Here is an 11,247-nt window from a genome sequence, read left to right as displayed (position 1 = left end):
GCTGGAGATCGCGGCCACTGCACTCCAGCCTGGGCGACAGAGAGAGATCGTCCTCAAAAAAAAAAAAAAAAAAAAAAAAAGAGGGAAACGCAACTCTCAGCGACCAGCAGGTTACAGCCCCTAAAACCCAGCTCCTCTTCCTTAAATGACCAACCAGTTCCCCTCTACTCCGAATCTGTTCTGCACCTCCTTCCCAGTGCCTGGCAGGGCCCTTAGCGCTGCCTGGTTGCGTCTTCTCTGTAAGAAGGAAAAGTTGTTTCAGGAGGGGGCGATCATCTTCACTCTTATTCCAGCCCAGCGGGCACAGGAGTTTACTCACGGAAGACCGTGGCACCTCACCCTCGCTACAAACCTTAGGGGTGCACAGTCCATTTGACAGCCTGGAAGAAGTCCCCAGGGAAGGGACAGAACTGCCCAAGGTCACACAGTTAATGAGTAGACAAGCTGGGGGGAATGAGTAGACTCATTCCACTGCGGATGGAAGTGGGGAGGTCACCATATTTGAAAATAACTGACGCAGTCTAAATGAGTGGCTCTTAGCGTGTGGTCCCTGAACAGCAGCATCAGCATCATCTGGGAACTTCTTAGAAAAGCAAATATATTATTGGGGCCTTGCCCCAATTCACCTGAATCAGAAACTCCGGGGGCCACGCCTGTAATCCCAGCACTTTGGGAGTCTGAGGCGGGAGAATCGCTCGTGCCCAGCAGTTTAAGACCAGCCCAGAGGACATGGCAAAACCCTGTCTCTACAAAAAAATTCGAAGGGCGCACCTGTAGTCCCAGCTACTCAGGAGGCTGAGGTGGGAAGATCGCTTAAGCCCGGGAGGTCAAGGCTGCAGTGATCCATGATCGTGCCACTGCACTCCAGCCTGGGTGACAGGGCATGACCCTGTTTCAAAACAAACAAACAAAAAAAACAAAGTGGGGGTGGAGCCCAGCAATCTGGGATTTAGCACACAAGCTTGAGACTCTGAACCATTGGTCTAAAGGAATTGCACACCCTTTTTTTTTTTTTTTTATTAAATAAACTTTTATTTTGGAATGATACTAGATTTACAGAAAAGTTGCAGAGATAGTATAAAGAGTTCCTGTATATCCTTCGCCCAGTCTACCCCAAGGTCAACATCTTACATCACCATGGTACATTTGTCAAAACCAAGAGACTGAAATTGGTATATTAATTAAAATTCAGACTTTTTTCAGATTTCCAATGTTCCCACTAATGTCCTGTTTTTGTTCCAAGATCCAATCCAGGATACCACATTGCACTGAGGACACTCTCCCTTTTCAGTTCTATTATTGGTCACCTCAGTCATCTTTCCCTGGGAAAGAGAATGCGTGGGAAAAGCTGTTGTCCTTATTATTGAACTGGGGAAACTGAGGCTTAAAAGTGCCAAGTGACCAAGTTCTCTTAGAGGGCAGTGAGAAGAAGGCCTGCCTTACTCTGTTCCCTTTCCCTGGGGACTCTTGATTTTCGGAAGCCCCTCTGGAATGTCCTACCTGGCCTAACCCCATACCACCAGTGCAGCAAGGAGGTACCCCTACTACAGTGGGTCCAGCCCTTGGAGAGACTCACTTCCTGCCCCAACACCTCTTCCCCTAGACCCTAAGGGCCAAGACAACGTCTTAGTGCCTTCAGACTTGGCAGACGGAGGCCCCGTGAAACAGAGAGAGAGAAAGGGGGAAGAGGGAAATACTTTTATTTGCCCATCCAAAATAATTAGGATAGGTGAAAAATGACCACAAGCTCTGTGTGGTTCCCTCATCAAGACATGTCGTCTGTTCTCATCCCTTGAATCTGAGCAAAGCCTTGTGATTTGCTCTGACAGAATTTAGCAGAAGTGACACTGTCCTAGTCCCAGTTCCAGGTCAAGAGCCCAAGAAGTCTTTCAGCTTCTACTCTCACTCTCTTGGAACCCTGAAGCCATCATGTGAATAAGCCTCAGCTAGCCTGCTGGAGAGGCCACATGGAGGAGAACCAAGCAATTCCAGCCAACAGCCTGTCACCTGCGAGGCAAGTGAGTAAGGCTATCCTAGACCATCCAGGCCCAGCTGAGGTTAACAGCTGACCTTAGCTCCATGAGGGATCCCAGGTGGGAGCAGCAGAACTGCCTGTTTAGCGCAGCCCAAACTGCTAACCCACAGGATTGTGGGAAAATAGAGGGTTTGTTTCTAGCTGCCAAGTTTGGGGATGGTTTGTTACACAGCAAAAGCTAACTGGTACACAATTCCGCCTCTCTCTCTTGGTAATGGGATCCCAGTTTTATTGCAGGAGGCAGTGTGCCAGTCTCAGTAGATGGAACACGATTGGTCTACTCAACCATGACAATTCTGTTCCCTGCTGTCTTAGCTTTCTTTGCAGCTAGAGGTGCAATGGTAGTTGGCTCAGGCCAAGGGTATCTAAGTGAAAATATGCAGAGGGAGAGAGCAGGAAACAGACTTCTGACTAGGTTTTACTTTCTGATAGAAGGTGACAGGTCCAGCTAGTTTGGCCCTTCCTCTTCCTCCACCCCTCCTTCCTTGAACGCAGACATGATTCTTGGGGATACAGCAGCCATCTTGGGACCATGAAGTAACAAGCACTGAGATCAAGGCAAAAGGATCCAAGATGTCACCCCTACCTTTGTGGAGCTGTTGAACCAATACCATTAGCCACCCATCTCCAGAATCCATGCTATGTGGAAAAACAATCTTCTGTTGGTTTAAACCACTGCAACCAAGGTTTTCCTACCCTTGCAGCTGAATGTAGTCCATGTAAGAGGTCATACATAGACAAAAATGCAGAGGGATCCTTGTCCTTGGGAATTTGGAGCCGGCAGCATGTGGCTCTCCAAGCGCATCTCTGTTCTCATTTCACCTTCTCAGTAATGCTTCAAAGGGTAAGGCCATGATCCTACTGTCACAGAGGTGGGAACTGGGGCTCCCACACTGCACAGTGAGTCCCAGGCCTTGTAGCTGGCGAGAGGGGTGCCCAGAGTCAGACCTTCTCCCCAGGTGCAAAGAGAATGCACCCCTGCTATCCCTTCTGCATGGCCCAGCCTGCCGGAGGCCAGGTGTGTCTTCTGGGCTCTTGAAGGTGGCAGCAGGTGCCAAGGAGGCTGCTACTGCAAGTCTGGTGTGGATGCCCCCAGGTACATCCTTAGGTCTGAGAGAGTGGACTGGACAAGCTTGGCGGGGATGGTCTCTTGCTGCAGCTGCTGGTAGGCCGCGTAGCGGTGGCAGCCCCCGAAGGAGTAGAAGTAGTCACCTCCCTGGGCCCCTTTGATCCAGAGGACATCAATGGGGGGCACGCTGTCTGGGTCCTCCTGGGGAGAAGGGGCACAGAGTCAATGGACATGGTACAAGGCTTGACAGTTTGTAAAGCAGACTTTGTCCACCTGTGCCACGCTCCTTATAAGATGATCACACTGGACTACTGTGAGAGACAACTGCTAAATATCAGGAGTTTTGTGAGCTGGTCGACATCACTTTGTAGCTTGAAAATCAGCCATGGGAGAGTATTTACACCAGAGAAATGGACAGATGCTACAAATCAGGAATTTCTCCCACACATGTATCAGTACACCACATGCACGCTGTCCATCAGGCCCTGTTGTAGACCCTGGGAACACAGTACAGCTGGAATGAGACTGAATAAGGCCCTGCCTTCAAGGGGCTCCAGTCTAGTGGGGCAGATGGAACAAGAGGTAAATATTAGAGTGACAAATGCTATAACGACAATAACACAGGTGAAAGGACAGAGATTGGGTCCACAAGGCCTCTCTGAGGTAAGAATGAAGCAGAGTACTTGGAAAGATTCAGAAATGGGGCCTGGCATGGTTGCTCACACCTGTAATGAGAACTTTGGGAGGCCGAGGTGGGTGGATCACTTGAGGTCAGGAGTTTGAGGCCAGCCTGGCCAAAATGGCAAAACCCTGTCTCTACCACAAAAATTAGCTGGGCATGGTGGTGCATGCCTGTAATCACAGTTACTCAGGAGGCTGAGGCAGGAGAATCGCTTGAACTCAGGAGGCAGAGGACGCCGTGAGCTGAGATCGCACCATTGCACTCTAGCATGGGCGACGGAGCGAGACTCCATCTCAAAAAAAAAAAAAAAAAGATAGAGAAGTGGAGTAGTTTCAATTAAGAGCCTAGCTGCCTGGGTTCAAATCTAGCTCTGCTGCTTAACAGCTACGTGATCTTTGGCAATCTTTTTGTGCCTCAGTTGCCCCATCTATCAAATGGGATGGAGATAACATATCCATCTCACAGAGCTTTTGGGTTAAATAAGTTAATATATATAAAGCACTTTAAACCATGCTTGGCACATCGAAAGCTCTCAGTAATGTATGCTGTGTATGACCTGAGGGAAGAAGATTCCACGCAGAGGGAATAGCAAACGCAAAGGGCCTGAGGCCAGAGCACCTTCACCGTATACGAGGCACAGCAAGGAGGCCAGTGTGACTAGAGTGGACTCCAGGGCTCGAGGAATGGTCAGAAAGGCCAGCAGGAGCCAGATGGTGCAGATCTGTTTCTGAGAGAAGTTGGTGGGCCCTGGAGTGTTCACAATAGGGGAGAGTGATATGATCTGATGCACATTCTAGAATGCTGTCACGGGAGAACAGACTTGGCAGAGTGGACAAGGGCACAAGGCAGGAAGACAGAGGGGAGGCCTTTGTAGGCATTCAGCAGAAGATGCTGGTCTGGATGACGGTGTGGTGGGGACAGGGAGAGGTAGATGGGTTTGGGACACATTTAGGGGGCAGGTCCGAGGGGTCTGGCAGAAGGGGTGAATCCAAGGGCAAGAGAAAAGGGAGAATCTAAGTTGACTTTCTGTTAGGGGCCCGCACAGCCAGGTGGAGAGTGGGTCATCCTCTAAGTAGGGAAAGCCTGGGGCAGGATGGGTGCAGAGTAGAGCACTCTGGGGAGACCCCATTAAGTGTGAGTAACCTGGAATGCCTCCGGCTGCTGGCCCACGGGTTCTCTCTCATGATTCCGCAAATGATTATTCAGCAGTAAGGTGCAGCAGTCACGAGCCTGCGCTCTGGAACTCGGCACACCTGACTTTGGATCTCGGCTCCTCTCCACAGCAGCTGGGGCACCCAGCCCTCTGAATAACATTCCTCACCTGTAAACTGGGAATAAGACATCCTAGAGGGCTGCTGACGAAGAGTTAGTGAGCTCATGCCTCCCGGGCATCAGTAGAGCACTGAGGAGGGGCAGCTGTGCCAGGCAGGCCTTGTGCTGGGTACTGAAGGCACGATGGTGGATGGCCAGAATGATGGCTCCCAAAGATGTCCACGTCCGAATCCTTGTGAATGCGTTACCTTACATGGGAAAAGGGCCTTGGTGGACGAAATTAAGGTAAGGATCTTGAGATGTGGAAATTATCTGAGGTTATCTAGATGGGTCGAATGTCATTATCAGCGTCCTTGAAACTGGGAAGAGGGAGCAGAAGAAGAGGTCAGAGTGATGCGGTGTGAGAAGGCCTTGGTCTAATGTTGCTGGTTTTGAAGACAGAGGAAGAGGCCAGAAGCCAAGCAGTGTGGGTGGCGTCTGGAAGCTGGGAAAGGTGAGGAAATAGATTCTCCCCTAGAGCCTACAGAAAACAGTGCAGCCCTGCTTGATGTTAGCCCAGGAAGACCCATTTTGGACTTCTGACCATAAATAAAGCTGTGTTGTTTTAAGCCATCAACTTTGTGGTAACCTACAGTGGCCCCAGAAAACTAATATAGGTGTATGTAAGCAAAGGAAGAGCTGGTTCTGGCCCTCGGAGCCTACAGTTCTAGCATGGAAGGCAGGTGTCTAAACAGGATGTTAAAAGCCAGTGAGCTGTAATCCCAGCACTTTGGGAGGTTGAGGCGGGCAGATCACTTGAGGTCTGGAGTTTGAGACCAGACTGGCCAATATGGTGAAACCCCATCTCTACTAAAATACAAAAATCAGCCAGGCGTGGTGGCAGGTGCCTGTAATCCCAGCTACTCAGGATGCTGAGGCAGGAGAATAGCTTGAACCCGGGAGGCAGAAGTTGCAGTGAGCCGAGATCGCGCCACTACACCCCAGCCTGGGCGACAGAGAGAGACAACGTCTTAAAAAAAAAAAAAAAAAAAAAAAAAAGCCAGTAGATCAGAGCTATGCAGGTGAGCACACAGGTGGCTGCAGGCCCACGGAGCTCCTAACCCAGTAGGGACGGTCAGGGAAGATGCTGACACTGAGACAGGAAGACTGAGGAAGAGTCAGAAACAAGGCAGAGACAGAAGAGGTTCTCAACAGGAGAAAGAGCCCAGTGGTGGGACAGGATATGTATGGCAGATCCCTTCCCATCTCAGCCAGTCACTGTGCTACTGTTGTGGCAACAGATAAGATGGGACAAGGTCCTCGCCCTTGTAGAGTTCACAAGAGGTCGGGAAGACAGAAAATAAAATGCAACACAAATAAATGTATGATATAATTTCTGGTGGACATAAGTGGTATCCTGAGAAACATCTCGGGCAAAGGGGAGAGCTAGAGAGGCCAGGGACCCTGACCAAGGGTGATCAAGGAGGCAGAGAGCTGAACCAGGCAGGGGGGTAGGCCCTGTGGTTGTCCGGGGAAGTGGCTCCAGGCAGTGAGAACAGCAGTGTAAATACTAGGACTGAAAGTTAATCGGGGGTGGCTGTAGAGGTGCTGGGTGGGGCTTAGGGATCTCATGTGCTCACCTTCCAAGGGTCAGGGGGAAGGGGATGCAATGTTGTGTAGGCCTAACCTGACACCTGTTCTTGCACCTGCCAGAATCACTCTGGCATTTTTTTTTTTTTTTTTTTTTTTTTTTTTTTTTGAGACGGAGTCTCGCTCTATAGCCCAGGCTGGAGTGCAGTGGCCGGATCTCAGCTCACTGCAAGCTCCGCCTCCCGGGTTTACGCCATTCTCCTGCCTCAGCCTCCCGAGTAGCTGGGACTATAGGCGCCCGCCACCTCGCCCGGCTAGTTTTTTGTATTTTTTAGTAGAGACGGGGTTTCACGGTGTTAGCCAGGATGGTCTCGATCTCCTGACCTCGTGATCCACCCGTCTCGGCCTCCCAAAGTGCTGGGATTACAGGCTTGAGCCACCGCGCCCGGCCACTCTGGCATTCTTAACACCAATGGCTCAATGGTGGAGCTGACCTTTGACCTCTTCCACTTCCCATTCAGACGAGGGCCTCCCAGCAGATACGATACACCCAGTCCCACTGTCACTGACTGTCACAGCCATGAGAACCCACGGCTTATCTCCGGGTAGTGCGGTGGCCATGTGCTGGGCAGTGGGGCCGGCTGCCTGGGTGTGAATCCCAGCCGTGCCACTTTTTAAGCGCCTGATCTTAGTCAAGCCGCTGAAATCTTCCCTGCCTCAGTTTCTCATTTGCAAAAGAGACACTATCTATCATAGGTACTCATAGGGTTGGCATAGGAAACTAAGTGACTTCCTGCAGTTCCTGGACCACTGCAAGCACTAGCGTTACAAGCACTATCATCACTACTTTAATTATCTCGTCCAATTCCCTCCTTGCTCAAATGAGGAAACAGAGGCCCAGAGAGGCCCAGCCACTTGCTCAAGGTCACACAAGAGATGCTGAGCTCCGGCTGAGCCCGGAACCACTCTGTCTCGCCTCCATCGCGGCGACCTCCCTCCTCCGGCGACCTCCCTCCTCCAAAGCCCTCCCTCCGGCTGGCTGGACTCCTTGGGGCCTCACCCGGATAGTGTTCACGAGGCTCTGCACCTTGGCGGGGTCCAGCACCGACGGCAGCGGCCGGATAAGCACGTTCAGTGGCACGTTATGCACCGCGGCGATGCAGCCCGAGTGGATGCTGCCGCCCTGCGCGCCGCCGCTCGGCCTGGGCCCCTCGGGCGCCCCCCGATCCGCGCCGGCTCTGCCCAGCATTCCTCCAGCACGCAGCCCCATCTTCGCCGCCACCGTCGTCGCCGCCGCCACCGCGGGACTCACCGCCTCCTCCGGCCTTAACTCCGGCCGGACCGTACCATTCTGCGCGGTCGGGTGGGGGGGGGGGCCCGGGCCAGGGCGCGTTTCTCCCCCAGCCCCGCCGTGGTCCGGCCTCAACCCCGCGGTCCCCAGCCGGACTCAGGCTCCGCTCGCCAGGTGCGGCCGGACTTGCGCGGGGCTCCGGCTCTCCACCGGGGGGCGCCTCCCGCCTCCCCTCCGCCGCGTGGCGTCCGGGGAGTGGAAGCGCCCGGGCGGGCTGACTCAGGGTGAGTTTGCAGGTCGCGGGGCGGGAGGGGCGCGGGTGACGCACCGGCCGCGGTGACTTAGGCCGCGGGGGCGGGGGCGGGGACGGAGAGCGCGGCGAACCTGCCCAGCCAGGATGAGTCGGCAAAGCCTGCAGTGCGCTGCTGCCCCGCTGCTAGAGCTCCTAGCCAGCGAGGTGATGAACCCCACCAGCGGTTCCACTTCCAATCTGGTGCTGGCTGTGTCTGGCGCCGTTCCAAACATTTTGCACGAATATTGACTTATCTAAACCTCAAAACAACCCTGCAAGGAGGGTATAATTGTTATTCCCATTTTACAGAAGAGGAGACTGAGACACAGAGGTTTAAGTGATTTACCCAAGATCATGGAGCTAGTAAGTGGCCGAATCCCCATTCAAATCCAGATAGTCTGGCTCCAGAGTCCGCTCTCTGCCCCACGGCTGGTTGCCTTGGTTCAGCAACAGTGACTGTCACACGGAGCCCTCAGGAATCGCGCTGACAATGTGTGGGCCCTGCCTTCGAGTTCCACACTGTCTGTTTGTATCATTACAACACTACTGGAAGGAGGTGCAGTTATAGACCCGCTTGTTCAAGATCAGCTGAAATGAAAGTTAGGTCACACAAGTCCATACTGTGGAGCCACCTAACCACCAACTCCAAGCAGGAAGGTGGACGATCCCAGACTCGGTTGAAGACAACCATGTCTCGTTTGCTTGTCTTCCTTCTCAACGTGGAGGGCACGAACATGGAGGAATGCATACTTACCCTGCCAGCCAGAGAAAACTCGAGATGGAGGAGGGGGCCGGGGTTTCTACTTTGCCTTGAGCCAGTTGCTGACACTTTCTGAATCCTGTCTGTAAAATGAAGTAATGCTGCCCCCTCACTCAAAGTTGTGTGAACTGAGAGAGTGCTCATAGTGCTCGGTGAATTGCGTAACATCCATTTTGCTGTTGAAGATCTTTTATTTTGGGTTCTTAGTCTCTCACAAAACCTTAGAACACTGAGACCAAGATTTGAGCCTTTCCCTTTCGAAACATAATTCCCGTGGACACCTAAATGATACTTTGTTTCAAGAAGTAGAACTGACACCCACACCTCAGCCCCAGAATTTAAGAATTAGAGAATTTCATCAAGAGGGAAGTTATCCCTTCTAAAACATCTTCCTCATTACAGGAAGTAAGAATGGCAAGATAACAGTTTCTAGAGTGGAAAAGTGGAGCTCTGGCCTGATTCTTTCATCATGGTGTACTCAGGGAGGCCTCATTTCCTGGTATCAAATTCTCTGTGTTAAGATATCTATGGCCCAATTCAAAATTGCTTAAGCAATAAGAAGGTTTGTTTTCTCACATAATAAGATGTGGTAGGCATGTCTAAGGTTGGTAAAGAGGCAGTTGAACAAAGACTCCAGTTCTGGCTGGGTGCGGTGGCTCACACCTGTAATCCCAGCACTTTGGAAGGCTGAGGCAAGCAAATCACTTGAGGCCAGGAGTTCGAGACCAGCCTAGCCAACATAGTGAAACCCTGTCTCTACCAAAAGTACCAAAATTAGCCAGGCATGGTGGCACGCGCTTGTAGTCCCAGTTACTCCAGAGGCTGAGACAGGAGAATCACTTGAAACTGAGAGGCAGAGGTTGCAGTGAGCTGATATCATGCCACCGCATTCCAGCCTGGGCGACAGAGCAAGACTCTGTCTCAGAAAAAAAAAAAAACAAAGATTCTCGTTCTGTCTATCCTTTTGTGCCATCATCCTCAGTGTTCTATTATCCTGCAGTGTGCCCTTCATGGTCCCAAGATGGCTGCTGTAGCTCAAAGCATTACATCACTACATGCGAATGTCCGCAAGTGGAAGTTAGGACATCCTTCACACCTCTATTTAAGAGTGAAGAAACCTTTCCTGGCTGGATGCAGTGACTCACACCTTCTGACCATCCACTCCTCAAGCCCTGGAGTCCACTCTAGTCACACTGGTCTCCTTGCTGTGCCTCCTCCACAGCGAACGTGTCCTGGCCTCAGGCTCTTTACATTTGCTATTCCCTCTGCATGGAACGCTTTTCCCTCAGGTCATACACAGCATATATTACTGAGTGCTTTCCCTGTGCCCAGCATGGTTTGATGCGCTTTACATATATTAACTCTTGGAACCCAGCAGCTCTATGAGATGAGTCTGTTATCTCCATCCCCATTTGATAGATGGGGTATCCCTGTGGGAGCTCTGCCCATACATTCCAGAGGTGCCAGGCCATTCACTAATGGGGGCAGGAGCTGGTGAGTAAATGCCAGTCTTCTGCTGTCACAGGTGGATGATTCAGAGAGGTGTTCTAGACCATTCAGATCTCTCTGGAACCTTCTCAGAGACCAGAAGTACTCATCCCTATTACTACAACTGACTTCACTAACACACCCTCTGTCCCATTCCTCCCACCCCTTACTTCTGCTTCCAGGGATCACCTCCCACATAAATGACTTACACTAAAGTCCCAGGCTTGCTATCAGGGAGCCAAAACTAAAACAAAAGGGAAACTTGATACTGGGTCATCCCCTATAGTTCTGTACCTTGCGTAGGTTAAAATTGCACTATTTTATTGCATGTGTGACCTTGGGCCAGTCACCTGCCTGTGCCTGTTTCCTAATCTGCAAAATGGACATACGGTCACCTAATTCACAGGGATGTTGGAAGAATGAAGAGAGATGATGTTAGGTGAGGTCCTTAGAAGAGTGCACAACACATTATAAGTGCTCAATAAATGTTTGCTGTTTGATTGCATTTTAAATTATCACAGAGCTTGAAGGTCTCTCCGTGTCTTCACTTTCAGACTAGTCTTGATGTATTAGTCAAGACTTTTGTTTGCAAGTGACAGAAAGCCAATGTGAATTAGCTTAATGAAAATGGGGATGCTTCGCTATTCCCTTGACTGAGGTGAAGCCGGGCCTCAGGGGAAAGTAAGTTGAGAGATTTCTTTTTTCTGCCCTCACTCAGCAGAGGGATTATCTCTACATGTCAGGAACATGACTGTCAACAGCAATGATACTTGGCTTCCAATAAGGGAA

The 11,247-nt window shown here is 51.2% G+C and overlaps 1 protein-coding gene across 2 annotated transcripts; it reads right to left on the bottom strand.

The window, feature by feature from the left end:
- Positions 1–1,018: 1,018 nt before the first annotated feature.
- Positions 1,019–8,091, bottom strand: SRXN1 (sulfiredoxin 1). 2 transcript variants are annotated; one of them, XM_017895755.1, is made up of 3 exons: positions 7,688–7,780; positions 4,930–5,114; positions 1,019–3,305 (listed from the first exon to the last, which is right to left on the bottom strand). In XM_017895755.1, the coding sequence occupies exons 2-3, from the start codon at positions 5,098–5,100 to the stop codon at positions 3,102–3,104; spliced, it is 375 nt and encodes a 124-aa protein (XP_017751244.1). In that variant the 5' UTR covers positions 5,101–5,114; positions 7,688–7,780; the 3' UTR covers positions 1,019–3,101. The 2 variants fall into 2 exon arrangements, with proteins under 2 accessions (XP_017751244.1, XP_017751243.1); XM_017895754.1 differs by lacking the exon at positions 4,930–5,114 and having other exon boundaries at positions 7,688–8,091.
- Positions 8,092–11,247: the final 3,156 nt, after the last annotated feature.

This window comes from Rhinopithecus bieti, unplaced genomic scaffold, assembly GCF_001698545.2.
Source record: "Rhinopithecus bieti isolate Rb0 unplaced genomic scaffold, ASM169854v2 scaffold_27016, whole genome shotgun sequence".
Taxonomy (NCBI): Eukaryota; Metazoa; Chordata; class Mammalia; order Primates; family Cercopithecidae; genus Rhinopithecus; species Rhinopithecus bieti.
Note: the sequence above shows the minus strand (reverse complement) of the source record. Positions and strands in the feature narration are given on the sequence as shown.

Bases quoted from the DNA above. Each gene is read 5' to 3' on its own strand.
- SRXN1 (XM_017895754.1), bottom strand. From the start codon at position 7,897: ATGGGGCTGCGTGCTGGAGGAATGCTGGGCAGAGCCGGCGCGGATCGG. The intron at 3,306-7,687 runs GTGAGGCCCCAA...CCTTCTCCCCAG, and splicing joins GCCTCGTGAACACTATCCGG to GAGGACCCAGACAGCGTGCC.